The sequence below is a fragment of the Talpa europaea genome (genome assembly GCF_964194135.1).
Source record: "Talpa europaea genome assembly, chromosome: 1".
In the NCBI taxonomy this organism is placed as follows: Eukaryota; Metazoa; Chordata; class Mammalia; order Eulipotyphla; family Talpidae; genus Talpa; species Talpa europaea.
This window is the reverse complement of record NC_140073.1, coordinates 114,892,674-114,915,114: the sequence shown is the minus strand read 5'-3', so window position 1 is coordinate 114,915,114 and position 22,441 is coordinate 114,892,674. Positions and strand designations below refer to the sequence as shown.

Below are 22,441 nucleotides of genomic sequence, written 5' to 3'. Positions count from 1 at the left end.
GATGAACAAAAAATAAATAAATAAAAATTAAATACTTTAACCCAACATTTGGTATTGACAAATCAGTAGTGTCAACTTCACATACGAAGGACAACAGGTTGTTTTTAAAAATCCTCAATATTTCATGGAATTTGGGCAAAAAATATTTAAAATATTAAGTGTTTCCTTTTGCTTAAAGGAATACAATACAATCACCATCAAGCTGCTATCGTAACTCATTTTTAGCTAGAGAAAAGTGACCAGTTGGTCCATGGCACAAGTTACATATATCACACTTCTATCAAAATGAAACCTTATGTGTATAAGATTTCATGTTTATAAGTTACAATACATACTGACAAAGCTGTCAGTCCCTCACAGTTTATTAGAAAAATATCTACATTTGTCCTTATGGATGTCAAAATGTTACACCATCATTTGTGGTTTTTTTTTTTTTTTTAAAAAAAAAAGATGCACATTCATACTGTGAAGTTATTAGGAAAATACTCTTGCAAATAAACTATATAAAGATAAAATACACTTCAAAGGTATGTGGGTTGTTTTCTGTTTGTTTGTTTTACAATATTCTATAAAGTGCAGAGAAATTCTAAGGGAAAAAACTACTCCCTATAACAAGTTTAATTACAGCAGCTTTTGCATAGCAATACTTAGAGGAAGTTGGACACTTCCATTTCCTCAGGAAGAGAAGGATGGAAGATGATCTTCTGATTCAGATTTTTTTTTGGCCATAAGTCTGCTTTCTTCAGGAATGGTTGCTGATGCCAAATCTCCATTAAGAGTATTTCTTGAACAGTGAACAGGTCCTATTAAGAAATTGAAAGGTTAAATGTTTTATCAATGTTAACTCTAGTCTGTACAAGAACATTTTAAATTTGCTATTCAGAGATATGAAACTTCTTTAGCTGCTGCTAATTTTTTTATTGTTTGTTTTTTTTTAACCCACATTTTTTTTTAAAGATTTATTTATTCATGCATATAAGAACCGGGGTACAGACCAGAGATGTGGGAGGGAAAGAGGATTCACCAGAGACAGAGCAGGGAACAGAATAGGCAGACTGACTGAAATACACTGCTGAGGGGAGCAGCTGGTGAGATAGGAGAGGCCTGCCGTGCCATGGGGATATCTTGCCAGCCAGCTGGGATTGAACCCATGCTGCAAGAGGCTGCGGACAGGCTCTCAGTGCTGCGCTCAACCGCCTGTGCCGCCAGAGGCCCTATTGTTTGTTTAAGACAGAAAAAACTAACTTTTCTACTATTGGCAATCATAAAGAAAGATTTCAGAATTCATGAGATAAATTATGAACTATCTGAAGTAGATATATTTATTTGTTCATCATTAGAACCATGACTAGCACATAATGGGCAGTCAGTAAGTATTTGCTGTATTAAATTTAGCCTTTCTTAATTAACTATTGCTTTTTCAACCTGGTTTTAATGTTAGCATCTCCTTGTTTTCCACGCAAAGAAATCAAGACCCTAAGAAGGTTACATGGCTAACCCTAGATCATACAACTAGTAACAAGGCTAGGACTAACTCAGGTCTTGTTCTTTTCTTTACAAAACTTTCTGAGCAAAAAAAGGTTCCTTATTTCCATTTCAAATACAATGCACAGAACTATCACTGTAGCTCCAAGTGCAACTAAACACACTGGTAGGTTTCTGTTCCAAATCAGCTGCACTTTTACACCTACATAGTTGTTTTAATTTACGATGAACATTTATTACTTTTATAATTTTTTTTAAACCTAACAAAAAATAGAAGCAGTTGCTTCTTTCAAAGAGAGTTGCTTCTTTCAAATATTTTCAATATTTTGGGATAAAGATTTTCTAAGAGTGACAATTACAAAACCCCTATTTTCTAAGGAAGTCTGCTTTGTCAGCTAACTCAAACATTAATGTTTAAAATAAACTGAAGGATCCACTCACCAATTTTTAAAAATCCTATAAAATGAATATATATGTATGTATATAAATATGCATGTATGCATGTGGGAGTGTGTACGTGCAATGTGCACATGTGTGACTAGTTTTGTTACACTCAACAGCTAAATCAGGGAATGCTAAATATAGCAAGGCAGGTACACTTAAATTTTTAAAAGTCTGGATATACCTAACAAGAATAGAGCTAAAAAATTGCTTTCTGTTTTGTTAAAAAGAGATAGATATACATGGCAACTAGAGAAAAGTACAAGGCAGCACACAGAAGTTTTTCATGGACTCTGCATTGAAAGAGTCCTGTATGAAAGGCAGAAAGAACAAGATAAATCAGGATACCCAGCACCTCACCCAGATTAACATTTCTTCACCAAACCAAACCTTTTCAACCCTCTACCTTCCTCTTTCCCTCGTTTTCCGAGTCATGCTAAAATGTCCCAGGGAAGTTTCTTTTTCCTTCCTCTTGCCACCTTCACTCCCTTTTCCTTCCTTCATTTCTTGGTTACCCATTTCCCTGACTTAAATTCAAAATGGTAATGAACACAAACTAGTGCTCTAAACCAATGGATTATTAGTTCTGTAAGAAAATGGACATTGGAAAAAAAGGTGCTATCAGCTTCTAAAGATCTGAAAATGACCATCAGTTCTTTTTTTTTATTATTATTTTAAAAGATTTATTTATTTATGCGCACAAGAACTGAGATATAGGCCAGATGGGGGGTGGGAGGGGAGGGTAAGAGGATTTACCAGAGACAGTGGGGAGCAGAGCAGGCATAGATCTACTGAAATAAACTGCTGAGGGAAACAGCAGATGAGGCAGGAAAGGTCTGCTGTGCCACGTGGGTAGCTCCCTGGTCGGGGATCGAAACCTGCTGCAGTGGCTGTGGGCAGCTTCATAGTGCTAAGACTCAATCACTTGTGCCACCAGGGAGGAGGCCCATGCCAGCAGGTCTTTAAACCATCTCCACTACCTACATAAACTTTTACATTATCCTCTAATTAAATTTGTTTAACTTTCTGATTAAAACCACTCTCTCTTACTATTTTCAATATATTCAAATATATATTCAAATACTAGAACTCCAACACCATTATTATCTGTCCCATTTAGCCATACTATGAATTAACTGACTCTTCTAGACAATTTAAAGACTCTAACTACAATTTATCATGCTGTTTCCATAAGGGAAATAAAATCTGTATTCCAAACAACTCTTGGAAATATGTTCCTTTCTCAGGAGCTATATGCAATTTCTATCCCATATGCTTCACAGGCAACAATAAAGACTTTGAAAAACAAAAGTCCATTAATGGAGCTATAAAACCCTATTCATGATTTTACTGAAAATCATGGCCACTACTGTCTAACTAGATATTCTTTACATTTTCAAAGTTTTTTCTCTGCAAGAAAAAAATAATTAAATTTTAACATAAATCATAACACCTTTCCTGAAAGTATTCACAGTATGTTGCCTCTTTAGTAAGGAAGAAAAAAAGAGCAGGAATAAGTGCTACCATAATTCACCACCATCAAACAAAATTATTGTCTTTAGTTATTCCAAATTATTTAAATAACAGTGTTGGCCTTTTTTTCTTTGAACTTACAATTTGCCTTTATATTTCCCTAGAATTATACACACAACTCATGTTCTCTTTTAAATATTTTTTAAATCAAATGTAGTGGAAGTAAAAGTTAATAAGGATTACTAAAATATAGTGGAAATGAAGTATTTTGGTATTACATATAAATCTAAGGTGTGATATTTACAAAGAGATACTCAGCACTTCCTAGTTATTAAAGATGTCTGTAAGAAGGTACATGAGCTGCTATTGACTGTGTATGCTGCTTGCTTACCTCTGAATGAAGGAATTAACCCAAGGGTAAAACTCAGTTTTCAGTGTGAGTACCCTTCATTGTAGCAATTATAGAGCCCCACAACAATTCTGCAGAATAGGACACAAAAGAGACAGAGCACATCTAACTTACTATCTGGGTCTTCAAGAGAAATATCATTACAAGAGTCTGTATCTGAATAGGTTCTTCGGCGTCGCTGTGAGAGTCGGTGAAGTGTAGACACTGGTTCTTTTACAGAGTGGCTACTCCTGCAAATTAAATTAAAAACCAATAAATTTTAAGGTCCTAAGCAAATGAAAACAACTGAATTTAATATAAGTTTTAAATGACTTCTCTTTAAATGAAAAAAGTAATTATTTTTATGCCCAGCATCCCATGATAGCAACACTCCACTCATTCAGAGGTCAGGTAACAAGCAAGTCAAATCATTTAGACTTCAGCTGGCAACCTAGAAATATGGCCTCTCAGCTGAAATAATAGAAAATGGATATAATGAAGAAATGACTTATTTTATAGAGGAGGGTTCAGCTAGACAGTAGACATATCACATGATTAACAAGTGTTTGAAAACTAAGTTAGGGATTTCACCAAGCATATGTATCTAGTATCAATCTATATCTGATAAAAAAAATAGCAGTGAAGAGAATGGGCAAGTAGTTTGGGAGCATGAATTCAACTCAGCAAGAGCAGAAAATGATGGCAAGGAGGAAACTAAGAAAAGTTTTTTCAAATAAATCAATTTAGAAAATGAAAAAATTAGAAAACTCAGTTTAAAAATTCAACATAGAAACAAATCACTATCACTCAACAGCACCTGAGTTGCCATTCCATGACAGCCCAAAATTACTGTTCTTAATAACAAACTTAATTAAGAAAAGAAATAAAGTTTAAAATTCATATTACATCTCAATTAGGATAGGATAGTGTACAATTGAGAAATATTTCTACAATAAAAATAAAAGCTTGTCAAAGGCATAAAGTTCATTTTGGGGAGAATTTAATTGGTGAAATTCTTCATTTACTGACAGGGTTGGACACATACTTCACTGGAGTTCTGAGCATATGATAACATGATAGTTCAATCAAAGACTACAGAATTATCAGGTGGGGGGGTGACAAAATGATCTAAGGGTTCACTTAGCACTTAATATTCTTGGTGTAGAAAAATAAATACTAACGTCACTATAATCTCATTACTTTTCAACAAACCAAATAAGGAAACTATAGCAACTTTAAAGAATATTACATACCAAGATAAAGAACCCTTTAATAGTGTTGGTTATTGGCAAACTCTATCAAGAAGGCAATTGTTTCTATGTATTAATATGTATACTTTAAAATAGCAATTGATTTTTTTTTCTCTTTTCAGCAAATTCTTAGTTTCCAATAATAACAGCTCAGTATGAATATAATATGCTATAAAAACTATAGTAAAATGAATCTAAGGTCTGGGGTCTTAATATATCAAAAATTATTTCTGTTAGTTATGGTTTGATATAATTTCAGGCATCAAAAAAGACACAATAACTTGCAAGGTGCTTACCTTGCTGGTTAGTTTATTCCCTCATTTTTTTTTTTTTTTAAATTGACTACCTACTAGGGCCAGGCCCATACTAAACACAAAGGTATTTGCTGATAAAGTCAGAATGAGACTCTGTCCATAGAGAGTTTAAATCCCACACTATTTTATGTTAAAGTCCAAAAAAATTTCCCTAAATAGATAAAAGTTGGAAAGAAGTTGGCAAAAAAAATTATTTTACCTGTCTGAACTGCAAGAGCCAGGGTGGCTGATAGAACGCTTCATCTAAAAATTTAAAAAGAAAATGAGCATAATCCATGTCAAGTATCATAATGCACTCAATTTATTATTATAATTAACATAACTTTATTCAGAGGAAAAGAATCTTTCAGCTATAGCTAAAATAATTCACTTTTCACAGATTCAGCTAACAATATTAATTTCCCTCCAATGACCATTAAGTAAGGTGTTTTCTGAAATTAAAAACAAAGAGTTCAATTATCAAATAAATTTTTAAAATGCTGTACACGACCTCTTTTTCAGAGATTCGTAGTAACACATTAGCATAAAAAGCTAAGAAACTGCATAAGAGACCAAATTTAAGTTAACCTAGCACTTCCTAAACTTAACTGGCCATAAAATTCCCTTTCACACTGTACTTGTCTCAGAGGATATATCATTAATTCATCACATCTTGATTAGAAAACAATAATGTAAACACATTTTGGTAATAATATTTACTAAATCTCATATAATTAGATTTGCTGGGGTGGGAATGGATCTGTGAATAAGCTGGTACTTATTCTTTCTTCCAGTAGTCTTTAGGTAATTACTAAAATAGCAGCCATGTGGCCTTCTTCCTTCTACAAAGGGCTCCTAAAAACACTTTGATGAAAATGTCTTATCAAAAAGTGTCTTATCCAATCTTACCTCACCTACAAGTTCCCCACAGCATGCTAAATCAAGTTTATTAGCTTGGAAAGGACAAATTCACTATCCCTGACTATTCAGAAGGAAGGAAATTAATATTAAGCACCCAACATTAGTAGGTCAGATTCCTTGTAATGATCTCTGTTATAGATGACAATTTATTTTATAGATGAAGAGATTAAAGTCCAGAGAGATTAAATAACTTGCCTAGTGGGAGGTTTCAAATCTAAACACTGACTCCAAAACATTGTTTACCCTACCAAATGTTGTTTCAAATTCCTTAAAACTCCTTGAAAGATTTGTTCATTTTACCTCATTATGGGTAAAACATCACCTGATTGTGGTATGTTTTGCTCCCCAACCTTTACCTTGTCATAGCACACATAAAGCATTATATTTTCCTGGCACACTGGATAAATGCACAGTCCCTCTGGGGGAGGGGGCCAGGACCTTGGCACACATGCTAAGCTTACCAGCTAAGAGGCTCCAACACAGAATGTGAGTACAAACAAAAAACTCAACCAACTGACAATTTCCTCCCCACTGCTAGTTCCCACCCTTAAAAATAAAAATGGGCCTCCCCTGGTGGCGCAGGGGTTGAGCGCTGGGCAGCAAGACTGCCCGGAGCCTCTGCAGCGCCGGTTCGATCCCTGGCCGCTGGCAAGGGTCCCACATGGCGCACAGACCTCTCCTGCGGCGCCTGTTGCTCCCCTCAGCACTGTATTATGTCCGTCTGCCTGTTCTGTTCCCCGCTCTGGCTCTGGAGAATTCTCTCACCCTCCCGTGCTTCTGATGGTACCCAGAAATAAAAAAATAAAAATAAAAACAAACACAAAAACAAACCACATGCAATATGACTGGAAGAAAAGCAAGACGTTCCAACCATTTGAACAGGAGAAGGAGACACAGGAGAAACTAAGGGATCCGGATGGGCAAGCTGAAACATCTCAGGTTTAAACTTGGCATTTGCTATCTTCACACATTCCTCAAGAGTTGTGATGAATGTATTACATGTGGCACTAAGCAGAGAAGAGGCTTCATTCATATTCTGAAAAATGAACACAGAAAAGGATGAACAGATTTATGTACAACCATGTACTGTGTTATGTTCAAATCTATTGAAAAGATAGGCCTCCCTGGAGACGCAAGGGGTTAAGCACCACACTGTGAGGCAATCCACAGCCTCTACAGCACAAGTTTGATCCCGGCCAGCCAGAGAGAAACCCACACAGCGAGGCAGACCTCTCCTGTCTCACCCACTGCTCCCCTCAGCAGTATATTTCAGTCCATCTGCCTATTCTGTTCCCTACTCTGTCTCTGTTGAATCCTCTCACCCCCCCCCCAACCCTGCATCTCTGGCCTGTACCCCAGCTCTTGTATGCATAAATGAATAAATCTTTTAAAAAAAAATCTATACTACTTTGAAAAAATTTATTTTTTCAAATTTTAATTTTAAGAATTAAAGCAACGTGAAAAAGAAGTATCTGTCTCTCAGGTAAACAACTTGTGAAATTAGATTCCAAGAAAAAGTAAGTTTTGCGTTTAAACCAAGACAATGAAAAACCAAGTATAAAATTTTATCTTAGATAAACCTAACTTAAACAGTGACTTTCTAATTATCAGAACTCCGAAGGTGATCAAAATAGTGAACACCCTTGAGGTTACTGACAAGCACAATTCCACTGAACCTCCTACTTCTTCCTAGAGAGAATAAAAAGTCCAATTTTTCTTTAGGACAGCAAAGTGCCCTGACCCTGCTGATGAATACAGACTGGTCTAAATCAGTCATGGCTATTCCATGACCCTTTGTCAAATACTCAAATTTCTCCTTTAGCCCCAACCTAAAAGACCATGAGAAGTCTAATGCTAAGTTTCTTGGATTTCTTGTTCCCTGATATAAGCCGAGGATAGTAAATTGATAAGGTCTCTCTCCACCTTTTCTATCCCACTGCCTTCTGCCTGTGTGATTTGAGCAGTCACCTTGAAGTCTGAGGCATGAATAGAAAAACTCAAAGTCAGAGTGGTAGGATGAAATAAGCCTTGGTCTACAAAATTGTCATTGAGCTGCTGGAGTAAATGTCAGGGTACCTACCTCTAGAGAGCTTGTAATGAAACAATAAGAATAAAGAACCTGCAACCAAACGCGAGCTACCTCACACAAGATTCCACCCCATAAAGAAAATGTGTGGAAAAGATTTCTTGTCCTGCTTCTCCCAAGTTAAGCAAAAAAAGTCTGGGAACCATATTGGCATTTTCACCTGGAAATCAGTAGGGTCCACTAGTTTTATTTCATTAGAAATAACCAGATTCCATAAATCTGAGAGTTGATTCCCACATCACTGTTTTTAGGATTTTTTTTAAGTTATTTCATAAAACAAAATTATCAATTCTCAGCAGCTTAAGCTGGGACCTTTTTAATCCAAAGAAGGAGAATAGCAGTTGTCTAATGAATTCATGTAGCTGATCTGCAAAACAAGACCTAGACTGCTTCTTCCCCACTCCAACCTCCAAATTATCAGAGAGGCTGCAAAAACAGGCCTTGATTCCCTGGAAAAATGTGCTGACTCCTAATTTACTCTGGCTGCACAAATAAAATCTACAAGATCCTACAGATTTCCGGGTAGTCTAAGTAGGGACAGCCCAGAATAGCTGAAATAGTTGAAAATAACTCATTTTGAAAATTCTTCTCTGTCACCTTATGGGAAGAATGTCACCTACCAGTGTACTACAAAGCATAGCCAGACATGAAGGTATCAGCTGTCATACCTCTATGCTGGGAGGTGAATGATTCTCATCATGGTGAACAAATTCCTGGATTGTATGCACTTGCTGCATTAGAAGATCACAGTAAAGGCGAAGTTCAGACATTTTGGTTTTCAAAGATTCACTGGTTTCACTTATTTCTAAAAGGAACACATGTAAACATTCAATTAGATCATTTTTATATTCTTTCAATGATACATAAAAATGGAATTATTTTAAAGTTAAGGCAACAGGTATAAATATCTATAGTGTAAGAAGCATGAGAACATGGAACTAAGATCCCAGGCTCTGAGGAAACCCCCTATTCTTTATTTAGATAACCGGGTGGAAATTTGGCAGTCATATGTCTGAAGTTAAGTTTTGGTAGATTAGCTTCTAGAGACAAGATGATGACCACTAAATGTCTTAGGATATTTTCATGCCATTACTCTTTTTTTTTGTTTGTTTTGGAAAAACATGCACCAGAAAAAAAAAATGAAAAATGCTTGTATCTTTTTGAAAAAAACTGTTTGAAAAGTGTTTGTATTTCTTTTTTTTTTTTGAATTCACTTTTCTTGCCCTTTACACATTCTTCCAGTTCTGATGTTTGGGTATTTCCCTTAGTAATATCTACACTGATGACGTATAAAAATTCTTATTCATTAAAGACACCAGTCTTTTGTCTACCTTACATAATGCAAATACTTTGAGATCTGTCAGCTCTTACTCTTGATTGCATATCTTAGGTTAAGCTTTAAATTTTTCTGTAGTTAAAACTATTGTATAAAAACATTCACTTATTTTCTTCTCTTCCTTTCATAGCTTTATTTTCACATTACACTGTTTCCAGAATTATGAAGAGCTTACTGTCTTTAAATATCTCCAGACAGGCTGAATACCTTAGATTATCTCAGCTACTCACTTATCAATGCCTTTTAAACTAGAGGTGTAGACAACAAGGGCAACGATAGAGGGAAATACATATAGCAGATCCTGGTGCTTCTGCTTCCTTACCTGGTGGTGCTGCTTTGCAGTCCTAGCCTGAAAGCAGGTTATCTGCTTACTTAACCTAATCTGAATTAATTTATACCCCAATTCATGTCCATTCCTTTTTTTAATTACAGTAAAATGCACATAACCAAACATCATTTTAAACATTTCAGTATAAAGTTCAGTGGTATTAACTACATTCATAGTGTCCTACAACCATTATTTCCATCTATCTCCAGATAGTTTTCGCCTTCCCCAAATGAAACTGAGTATCCATTAAATGCTAACTCCCCATTCCCACTCCTGCAGCTCCTGGGAACCAGCATTCTACATTATGTCTATGAATTTGACTAAGTATCTTATATAAGTGTAATTATACTATGCACAAATATGTACACATACACACATAAATATATATCTTGAAGGTTCATCCATGTTGTAGCATGTGTCAGAATTTCCTCACATTTTAAGGCTGAATAATATTCCCTTATATATATATACCATATTTCATTTACCCATTCATTATGGACATACAGGTAATTCCCAGCTTTTAGTTATTATGAATGTTCATGCCTTCTTTTTTTAATAAATTTTTATTGAGGTAATATTGGTTTATAATATAAGCTTCATATGAACTGCATTATAATTCAGTATCTGAATATACTACATCATTATCAGCATCAAAAATCTAGTTTCCGGGGCCTCCCTGGTGGTACAAGGGTTAAGTCTCAGCACTATGAAGCTATCAGCAGCCACTGCAGCACGAATTTGATCCCCAGCCAGAGAGATGACCCACTTGGAGCAGCAGACCTCTCCTGTCTCGCCTGCTGCTCCCCTCAGCAGTGTATTTCTAGTCAATCTGCCTGTTCTGCTCCCTACTCCCCCCTCCCGAACCCCCCCCCCACCTTTGGCCTACACCCCAGGTCTTGTATGCATAAATAAATAAATCTTAAAAAAAAAAAAAATCTAGTTTCCATCCATCTCCATTTAATTGACCCCTTTTACCAGTTTCAACTAACTTTCAACCCCCTCCATTCCTTACTTACCTGAATGATACATACTCTGTCCATGATGGTCTATCATATATTTGAAAAGTGTTAGAAATTAAATTCTCAGGCTTTGTTTTTCAATTCCCATAATTTAGCTACTTTCTCTAAATAAAAAAAAATTTCTATGGTTTTCTAATTTAAAAAGTAACATATCCAAAATGAAAAATTTTGGAAAATAAAAAAATATATAGAAAAGAAAAATCAAATAACTGCTATTTCACTAAGATATAAATACTGTTAATATTTTCATCTACACATAATTGAACTAATACCACAAATTATCTGCTTTGCTTTTGATTTTTATTTAATCATTTTGAATTGGCAATATATGTACATGGTAAAGTGAAAGGTATCAAAGGATATATACAATGAAAAGTGGGTCTCCTTCATATAAATTGCCTTTTCAAAGGTAACAACAACTTTGGAAAGTCTCTTTCTTGAGTTGGTCAATGAAATGATAAGAAATTTTGAATTCTGCTTTTATCAAATATCATTTAACCTTGGGCATTTTCTCACATCATTAAAATTCCTTATAAACAGTTTCCTAGGTACACAGTATCTCATCCTATATCATCCCGTAAATTACTAACCCATTTGTCTAATTTTAAACCTTACATTATTGTTTTTTTAAGATTTATTTATGCATACAAGAACTGGGGTACAGGCCCCAGGTATGTGTGGCGGGGATGTGTGAAAGGATTCACCAGAGATAGAGTGGGGAGCATAACAGGCAGATCTACTGAAATACACTGCTGAGGGGAGCAGCGGGCGAGCCAGGAGAGGTCTGCTGCACCATGTGGGTAGCTCCCTGGTCAGAGATCGAACTCATGCTACAGTGGCTGCGGATAGTTTCATAGGCTGCATCTTAACCCCTTGTGCCACCATGGAGACCCTAAATCTTGCATTGTTTACAAAAAATTTTTTTCCACACTGATGAACATCTATGTATATAAGTCTTATATATTCCTGACTACTTATTTAGGCTAGGTTACTAAAAGTGAACAGGACAATTTATATTTAAAACTATATTCTCACCATAAGGGAAAAATTTAGTCACCTTTTTCTTTTTTAGTCCTGGTATCAGTCAAACAGGCTTTGGAGCTTCCCAGAGCAACCAACCATCTCTGTCTTTCAGCTGCATTCACTGCCTTCATGTAGAAATGCTGCTCTCCTGGAATGATTAATTCCATTCTTGTATTGTCCACTGAATGAACTATGAGGATAAATACAGGGAAAGCATAGTCACAGATTTAAGTAATTTGAGGAAAGTTAAGTTGGCACTCTTTGACAGTAGGAGATGTTTCAGACATCTAAAACAAACTATGATTTAAGATGCAAGCAGTGTCACTCCCGAGGAGGCTATCTGGTGGCAACTCCAAAACCACCATTCTCACATATACCCAGGCTAGCAGTGGTAGCAGCTTATGAATGAGAAAATAGCAGTGAGTTAACTCCTGAAGGGAGAATTAAGAACTCCCTCCCTTGGAGCCAATTGTACCCCTTTAAATACACCTGCATTGTCACACTTTGCAGACATTTTTCACTGATTTATTTGAAAGCAGCATCTCAATTTCGGTGTTTCCAAGTCTAGGATAGTGCCTGGCACATATATGTACAATGAATGGTAACTATAATCACCTACCATTAGAACAGTAGTCCTCAACTAATGCATATATCATGATCAACTAGAAAGCATGAGTATTCTGGAGACTTCCCCGTCATCCTCTTCTCCCTCCTCCTTCTCCCCTACACCCCTTTCCTTTCAGCCACATTCACTGCCTAATCAGGAACTATGCTAAATCTTTGCTGTGAAACTAAATTTGTGTGATATTGTCATATATCAACAAGTATTTAGAGTTGCACCGATAAAGCCAACAAGGAAACCAAGGAAACAAATTTACATATCAAAAATACTAAAACAGCTAAATGTTGAACTCTTTAATGCAAAGACTTCATGTGGAATTATAATGAAAGAAAGTTACAAAGAAGCAGAAAAAAAAAGGCTTCAGGAAAAAAGATTCACAACAGCAGAATTTAGGTATGGAAAAAAAGGCATGAGAAAAGGCTTAACTGATGAAACAAACAAATATACTATGGTTACCAAGAGCCCAAGCTAAATGGAACCTTGTGCTCTATTAGAAAGTAATGATATTCATGAATGGATAAGCTGAGTGGAATCAAATTATGAGGGGCCCAGAGAGTCTGAGAAAAGCCCTAATTTGGATGATTTACTATCAGATGCTCATAATAGTAATATGGCACATAAGTACCACAAAAGCTTTACTATCTAATTCTATTTATATAGGTCATTCTTGGACATAGGTATCAAAAGACAAAATCATGTAATAATCAATGATGGGGGCAAAGGTTTCTAGGCTAAGAAAGCCTAAGTCTCCAAGTGCAAATCTTTTCTTGCTACATGCTAATACCAGTGAAAGTAGCAATAGTTACCTTAAAAGAAAACAATGCTTTTTAATTTCTGGTTATATTCCTACAAGATGAAACTGAAGTAAGACAACTCATTTTTAAATATACCAGAATTCATATATCACTCAAGGGTTGTCATCTCTAAATTAGTCACCTAAGAAGGCAACAAACTTAACAACAACATTGCCAAAACATCAAATTCCTAGAGAAGAAAACGATAAGACCTCTATGTACAAAACTGCAAAACTAGAGAGAAATCAAAGACACAATTAAATACAAAACTATGACCTGTTAGTGGGTTAAAACACCTATGATTGTTAAGAATAAAACTGTCCCCAAATTGATGCATAGATTCAATGCAATTCCAGCAGATTTTTCTGGAAAATTTTAAGCAGATTCTAAAATGATTAAGAAAATACAAATAGCTAATAGCCAAGACAATCATAAAACAACAAAGTTAGACTTAAACTATTACATACCAAGAAGTATAAACCCAAAGAAATGAAGACAGTGAAATACTGGCACAAGGAGCAAAAAACAACCCCATGAAACAAAACACAGCCCAGGAAAAGATCCACATATACAGTCACTAACTTTGTGACAAAGAAGTCACTACAGTGCAACAGTAGGGGCTGCTCTTTTCAATAAATGGTGCTCTGTCAACTGAGTATTTACAGAAGCAAAAAAATGAATCTTGAACCCTACCTGATACCATAAATAAGAAAAATTTTAAGTCAATCACAGATTTAACATAGACCTAAATATAAAACGTAAAGGCACAAACCATCAGGAAGGTAACAGAATTCTTAAGAGGGGCATAAAAAAAAAAAATCAACAAATTGAACTTTATTAAAATTATGAACTTATATCCATCAGATATAAGAACTTACATCCATCAGATACACAGAATGAAGATGCAAACGACAGAGTGAGAGAAGGCATCTGCAACACAAAGACTCATTCTGACTATATATAAAGTCTTACAAACCAACATGAAAGTCCAATTTCAAAGTGGGCCAAACACTTGAAAATGGACTTCAAGAGGACATTCAAATGGCTAATTAGTAACTAAATTAAAAAAAAATCAGCATCATTAGTTGGAGAAGAAATGCAAATTAAATCTACCATGGGATACCATTGTACACACTAGAAATACTCAAAATCTTATAATTAATAATGCCTAGTTTTGACATTATTGGCAACTCATACTCTGCTAGGTGAAGGGGGAAAAAAGGTACAACCACCTTTGTAAATATTTGACATTATCTATGATAAGGATTCTCTCTTTGATGAAATTTTAGTCAGGTTCCTCTTAGCCCTCTCACTGACCAGGCCTTGCCTTGGCATTTTGTCTCTGCTTTTGTGGAGTCCAATTTTAGCAATAATCCTGCTAAGTTAGTTTAATCAGAATCTCTCATCCTCCAAACCTGACCGAATTTCTCTCCTTCACTATGCTCGAGGTAATACCTGATCACTCTGGCCTGCCTTAAACAAGAATTCTGTTAGGTCAGTTTGGCAAGAGTCCCCACTTATCCCTGATATTTCCTCCTAGTAATTTTCCATCCAGTGATCCTCCTACTCTGCTTCTAGACTATAAATTCAGAATTTCTGTATTAATAGTTGAGTCTACTCTCTCTCTCTTACTATAAAACCCCACTGAAGCAGTCCTATCATGATAGACATAACTAAAGCCTGCATTACTGTTTTAATAAAGTATCAAGAATAACTTTTTCTTTAATATGTTAAGGTTGAATAGGTTAATATTCAATGCCTCAGCAATTCCACTCCACCTCTATACATAAACTTAACAGAAATGAATATATATGTTCAACAAAAGAAATATATAAGAATATAATGGCAACTTTACTCATTAAATTCCCAAAATGGGGAAAATATAACAAATATTCATCAGTACTAAAATGGATAGCCATATTGCAGGAGAGTCACACAATAGAAATATAGTACTACACACCAATCAGAATGCTTGCACTACTATTACAGAACAACACAGATGAATTTCATAAACATAATGCTGAAAGAAATCAGACACGAAAGCATATATTGAATTCTTCCATTTATAAAATGTTTACAAGCAGGCAGTAATTACCTATAGTGATAAAGTTAGATTAATGGTTATTCTGTAGAGGGATTAGGGGCTGAGAGAACATGATTAATCCCAGCACTCAGTTGATAATATTCTAATTCTTGACCTGGGTGGTGATTATATGAGTATGGTCACTGCCTAAGCATTCTTCAAGCTGAATATTTAAGACACTACCCTTATCTGTAAGCAATACTATACTTTGAAAAAATGTTGACTTTCAACCAACTATAACAACAATAATTTTGCCATGGCTTGAAAACATTTTAGAAGTATATTAAAATTCTGCTACTTCTAATCTTTCCTCAAGACTGGCAAATCTTGGAATCTTGATTATAGTTTGGTTTCCAACTCTCACCAAATCTCATCTGGAATGACTTCTGGGAAATACAATGAAATAAAACCATCTTCTTTTCTTAAACAAAACTCATCCTTTGTGTGGTTTTATAAACACGTTCAAAAGGCAATTCCAAAAGAGGAGTTCTGAAATCGTATAGGGGGTGATAGTGTAGTTGAAAGTAAGTACATAGACTCTAAAAATGATTACCTGAGAAGCCAACATTTACTGGTTTACAGTACGTTTTCTAAAAATAAACAACAAAATTACAACCCATATATTTCAAGGAACCTGCAAGTAACAATACAACAAGCTAAAGTGCTTCTATATCTTAGGTAGACAGCTATGACGCCCTTCCATTAGAAGAACAGTAATTTCCAAGTCAAGAGAGCATGTTATAATCACCAGACGGGCATGCGCTTTTTGAAGAAAGCTCCCTGGATGACACTGATCTACCCTACACTGAGAATCACTGCTATAGAAAGAACCCTAGCAGTCACAAATCTGAAATAAAGATGAAGAATCAGGTGCGTAGCAAGCAGAATTTCTCTTCTGTCTCCATAACTGAGAACTAGCACAAAACTCCACAAAAGTAGCAATCCAGTCCTGGAAAATATAACACAATGCATCTGGTACAACCTAAGTAAGAAAAAGCACTGAGCAGTAAGATGATTCTGGAGTAGCTGGTAGTTATGACCAAGAGTCACCATTAAGGAAAAGTATTCAAATTACAGAAGAGACATAAGGAAGGCCTGCAGGGGTTAACATTTACCCCTGTAGTACTTTCATTTTTCCTTCAATTCTCTTTGAAGAATTCCATACTTTTCATTATCATTTTGTCTGATCTCTCCTCTCCACTATACACACCCAAGCATACAAACAAATTAATCAATATTTCATGAAACCTTCATCCATGAAGATTACAGCATGACCTGTTGCTTTTTTCTCACCTTTTGGGAAAAAAGGAAAACATCTCTTATCACCCAGAAGAGCTTATCTCCAATTCATCAAGGAAGCAAATTATGATTCTGATTTCATACTTTATCAAAAACCTACAAAGCTGGTCTTGCAATCTTTTAGAGTTCAATCTTTATAATATTTCCATATCAAAATAAAACAGAACATTGCAGATATGGACATTACACAGGCATTTACCAAAAAAAAAAAAATTTCTAGTCCAACCTGGAAAACTAGTACTAGTATTTCATTTCAAAGTACATTTAAAGAGGGAAAGATATCAAAAACTATGTGCCACTCCTGATTTCTAAAGGAATAAACAGAATTAGAAGATTCTTACTTGGTTAGAAATGCTTTTTCCCTCTTTTTGAGTATACAAAAGAACACTTTACTTACTTCAATTCCTTAAATTTCATATGTTCACTTACCTTTAATTTCACAAACTGCCATCTTAATGCTTCCTTTGCTCCCTTTGCAAACATCATCTTGTGAATCATAGTAGGACAGAATTCCATTATCTAAAACAAACCAACGAGGTTGCCAGCCTACAAAGATCATGAAAAACAAAAGAAATAAAGAAGTTACATGATATCGACTTACAATCCCAAACCTTGTTGTCCATCTTATTTCTTATTCTAACAAAATCTTAAATTATCTAAACATAAAAAATAGTTCTAACAATATGTATATTTTTATATCATTGTTCATTTTTCTACAATGTTTGATTTCTCCTCTCTGGTGTAGTCCCCATAAAACTCCCACCATCAAGTTACCCATGAACCACCACCCTGGTGTCTTGTGCGCTTCCCGCCCAGTTTCCGTCCCTCTCCCTCCTCTGCTAAATATCTCAGATTTATAGTTTGCCTGTCAGTTTTGTCTTTTTTTGTTTTTCCTGATCCCTTGTTTGCTTCCCCTATATTCCTCCTATAAGTGAAACCACCTGATATATTTTTCTTCTGACTTATTTCATTGAGCATAATCCCTTCTAGCTCCACCCATATTGCTGCAAATGGTATGAGTTTATCTTTTTTGATTGCTAAACAGTATTCCATTGTGTATATACACCATATCTTCTTGATCCAGTCCTCTGTTCTTAGACATGGGGGTTGTTTCCATATCTTAGCTATTGTAAATAGTGCTGCAATAAACATAGGGGTGCAGGTATCCTTTTGAATTAATGTTTTTGTGTCCTTTGGGTGCGTAGATTCCTAGGAGTGAAACAGCCTGGTCACACTGTAGCTCCATTTTTAGTAATTTGAAGTTTTTCCACACAGCTTTCCATAGTGGTTGGACCAGTTTGCATTCCCACCAGCGGTGTAAGAGAGTTTTTTCCCACATTCTCATGAGCATTTAACAATGAAATTTTTAATAGCCACGCCTTGCCCCAAATGTTCTTGTATCAATATCCTCTCTCTTTGTTGAGAGAGATTTCTGGAGAAATCTCTAGATTCCCAGCATTAATATAGGGAGTAACACCTTTATTCTGACTCACAATTTTCTCATTAACAACCGAAAGGATTCAGTGTCAATAACAGACACGGAGTGCAACATAACTGTCCCCTTTTTCTAAAAGGGAGAAGAGGGTTGTAATATAACAGAAAAAGCAAGAGAAGACATGGAACCAGCCTCAGTTCTACTATCATTCTTTAGTTGGATAATATATGACAAATCTTATTTCAATAAATACCAAAAATTCCAAAATGAGTGGACTGAACAAAATGACAGCTCAGATGCCATGTAATCCTCTAATTCTGCAATGTGACCATCCCCCTCTTATGAAATATACTACCTTACACAGAACGTATTAAATGAATTTCAGGTTCCTGAGACCCAAGCCACATACCCTGTGGTGAGAGTTTGGATTCCTTACCAAACTTCCTCCTTGTCCTACTGCTGCACCACTGGGGCAAAAATGCTAGACACTGCAATCATTCATTTAATTAGTATTTATTCAGCACAACCGTCACAGACCTAACATTAAGGCAAATTCGAGAATGAGGATGATGGTTTTCTGAGTTCAACTCCTAGTCTTACAAGCTAGACTTAGTGTTCCCTGAAATCATTTCAAGCATGCCATTAATTTACAAGAGTTCACTGATTAATAATATGGTGACCAAACTGAAGGCCTTGTTCTTTCAGTAACTATTAAATCATAATTCAGCCTGATCATCCTAGATTAGAGCCTGCTTATGTGATTAATCAACTTCATTTTTTCAAGACCAAACAGCACCAAAATAGTGGTAAACAGGCAAAACATTTTTTAAAGCCTACTACAGATTCAGGACTTACCTCTCCAAAAGGTTTTATCTGAAACACTTTTAAAATACAGATACTGAATTTTTACAGAAATGCTAAATGTCATACCAGGGAGTCATAATACAGTTGAGAAAAGCATATACCCCAAAATAATTAAAACAAATTTTAAATGCTTGGAAAATTATTTTTATGAAACACTATATGCCTAATGAGGAATACCAAATTAGAAGGTAAACTCTTTTGGAACCTTAACTTCATCCTGTTCATCATCACATTCCAAGCACCAGGAATGGTACCTGACATACAACAGGAGCTAAGAAATGTATGTCTCAAGTGACTGACTGAATGAATACACGAATGGTTAAATAACAGAAAAGTGAGACATTGCACGTTACCAATGAGAGTACAGATATGCAGTTTATGCATGAATGCATCTTGTATGGAACATGAACAGAAATGATGAAAATAGTTATCTTTCCAAACACTAATTCACCTCGGCAAGCGGGCTGTAGGCGACCCCAGGTCCAGAGTGCCTATAGGACAAATTATGATTTTGCAAGCCACCATTATTGTGATTGAAAAATCTCTTTACAAATATTGAGCAAAATGGTTGGTTTGGAATTTGCAGCAACTTGAAAGGTGACTATGGTAGAGGAATTAATCTAATTAAGACTTAATTATTTCTATATACCTTTTTGAAGAAATACTTTTCAAAAATCTCTAAATGAGTCACACATTTATATAACAGAGGGTTATACCTGTGAGAAAGATTCACAGGTATTCCTTTTTTCAATTCCTTTTCAAAAAATACATTTTATCTCAAACTACCAAATGTTACCAAAATCCTAATTCTTTGCAAATAAATCTCAATGAACAATGTCATAAACTGGAAGATTCCTTAAAGATCACTTAGTATATACAGCTGCTCATCCTTCTGACCTAAGATTAAACTAAAATACTCAGCATGTCACCAAACCAAGTTTAAATTTTAAAAATGGAATTCTTCCAAACAAAAGATTTCCTTCAGAAGCTTCTACAACTGCGTACTAGCAGTTAACTTAAATGCTCTGCAAAGACTAAAACTTTAAGCGTGTATGGTTAAAAAACTCAACCAGCTAGTGTTCAGAGCCACAGTAGATGAGAAAGACTGCCACCAAGACCACATTTCACTCATAGCAGGAATCTAGAAAACTTAAATAAGGGACCAGGAAAATGAATAACTATAAGAAAGTGAAAATCAAAATCAACAAAAAACTATGAACCAGAGACACTTTTAGGGGAGGTGGGGGGCGGGAGGGGAGGGATTGGGGTCAGAATGGGGGGGTTGCAATTGTATGGGGGAATATAAAAATAAAATTTATTATTTAAAAAAAAAAAGAAGAAATTATGACTCATCTCAATAATCGCTATTGCCCTGGGCTGTGCATAAGTGGTTCCTCCAAATGACCTCTTCAGAAACTGTATTTATGAACCATTGCAATGAGATGATATCTTATATCTGAAAGCACAGAAACTACTGTCTTAAAGTTAATACAATATCTCAATTAAACAGTAACTTCTCACAACAGACCAAATAAAAATGCTTACCAATATTTGCCTCATTTTTGAAAGATTTCTTGTTAAAACATATTAATTGTAGAAACAAATTGTTTGATATTTCAGTGGGACCAAAATAAAACATGTGTATATCATAGATGTGAGTGCAATGCTGTTATAACTCTGGCTTTAGTATTTCAAATAATCAAAAGAAGAGGCAATTGTAGCTCAGTGGTCATTATGCCGGACTGTGTTTATAGGCAGACTTAGCATTAGGTCAGGTGGACACAATTACCAAGGGGTTCAATATTTTGGGGAAAGTAAGTAAGTGTATGGTATCTCAAGATTTGCCTATTATACTGGTCCAACAAATGTTTGTTATTTAATCTTATTTTAAAGTTACACGCCGCCCACTAATTTGGTAAGAACAGAGAACTCTGGCATTGGAAGTCACCTTCGGGGTAAACTAGTTGATCACCCAAGCCTTATAAGAATGAAATCTTGAGACAATAAAATAAGTGATTTGTCTTATTGTTGGTTGAAGGCAAAAATGGAACTTCTACGCAGATTTAAGATTTTTAATAAGCTAGGCTCGTGGTATCAAAAAGGGCGGCCTTTTCTGGGGGTATCTCATTTCTACAGAAACATCTAGCTCTTTGGAGCTCTTCCTCCCAACCCATGTCATGGGTGAAACTGACTTGCCTGCTCCACTTGTAGGTCCTGCACTTTCTTCCACTATTTCTGACACACTCACCTGAATTCCGAAACAGAGTGGTGCCTCATTGATAACTAACCCTCGGAAGAATATCATATGGGATAACTTCCAAAATCATGCCTGCTACTCTCCAACTTCAACAAGAGAGCTTTGAAAATAAACCGCGTGGTTAAGGAAGTTAAAAGAAATACAGAAAAGGTTTCTTCAATGTAAATCTACGGGTTTAAAGATCCATTCCAGCCCTATACTCCAACAACTCGGCTGCCACTAGCAAAATGCTGAATTAAGTGTGAGTCAAGACGGATACCGCAACCACACATGCAGACAGAAATGTTTCGTAAGCTACAGAGGAAACCAAAGTATCAGCACGCTGGTAAAGTGGCCAGGTGCACTTCCCACCCTCTGGAGGGTGCGCAGTCCCAAGCGTCCCCTGCACACCCCACACAGGTTCTAAGAAGGGACCGAGAGCCCGAGTAAGCCCAGGAATCAGAGCCGATTCGCCGTAAGGGTCACCACGGGCCAGGCAGAAAAAGGGGGAGCCCCTGATCGCCTTCTCCGCAGACTCTCCGCCTAAGCCTGCCCCCAAGACCTCCGCCTGTCCCCGCTGCCCCCCCGAGGACCGGAGCCCTCGTACCTGTGAGATAGTTGGTCCACTTGTACAGAACCCCCTCCATGCTTCAGAGCCCGGCGCCGCGCATCCTCCTGGCCCGGCGCCGGCCGCGGTGATCGGGTAGGCGCGCAGCCTGGGCAGCCCCTCCCAGCCCACCCGGGCCCCTCCCCGGGCGCCCCCCGCCGGCACCCGCCGCCCTCAGCCCGCGCGCGCGCCCCCGGGACGTGGCGGCCCTTAGACACGGGGACGGCGGCCGCCGCGTGGAGCTCCGCGGCCGCGAGGCGCGGGCTCAGACATCCCCGGGCGAGCCTCGGCGGCGGCCGCAGCTAAATCGCGACCGCGGCCGGCCTCCCGCTCGCGCTTCCGGGGCTCTCCCTTCCCGCGCCCGGCGCTCCCTCCTCTCGCCAGCCTTCCTTCCCCCCGGGCTCCCCGTTTGTTTTCATTGACCCCGACGTCGCTTTCACTTCCTGGATGAAAGGGGC

The 22,441-nt window shown here is 36.7% G+C and overlaps 1 protein-coding gene across 1 annotated transcript; it reads right to left on the bottom strand.

Moving 5' to 3' along the window:
- Positions 1-675: 675 nt before the first annotated feature.
- Positions 676-22,023, bottom strand: PLEKHA3 (pleckstrin homology domain containing A3; the record flags this gene model as incomplete). Its single annotated transcript, XM_084246823.1, has 8 exons — positions 676-803; positions 3,923-4,038; positions 5,551-5,594; positions 7,123-7,287; positions 9,006-9,142; positions 12,078-12,233; positions 17,271-17,387; positions 21,984-22,023. 8 exons carry the CDS (start codon positions 22,021-22,023, stop codon positions 676-678), a joined length of 903 nt encoding a protein of 300 aa, XP_084102949.1.
- Positions 22,024-22,441: the final 418 nt, after the last annotated feature.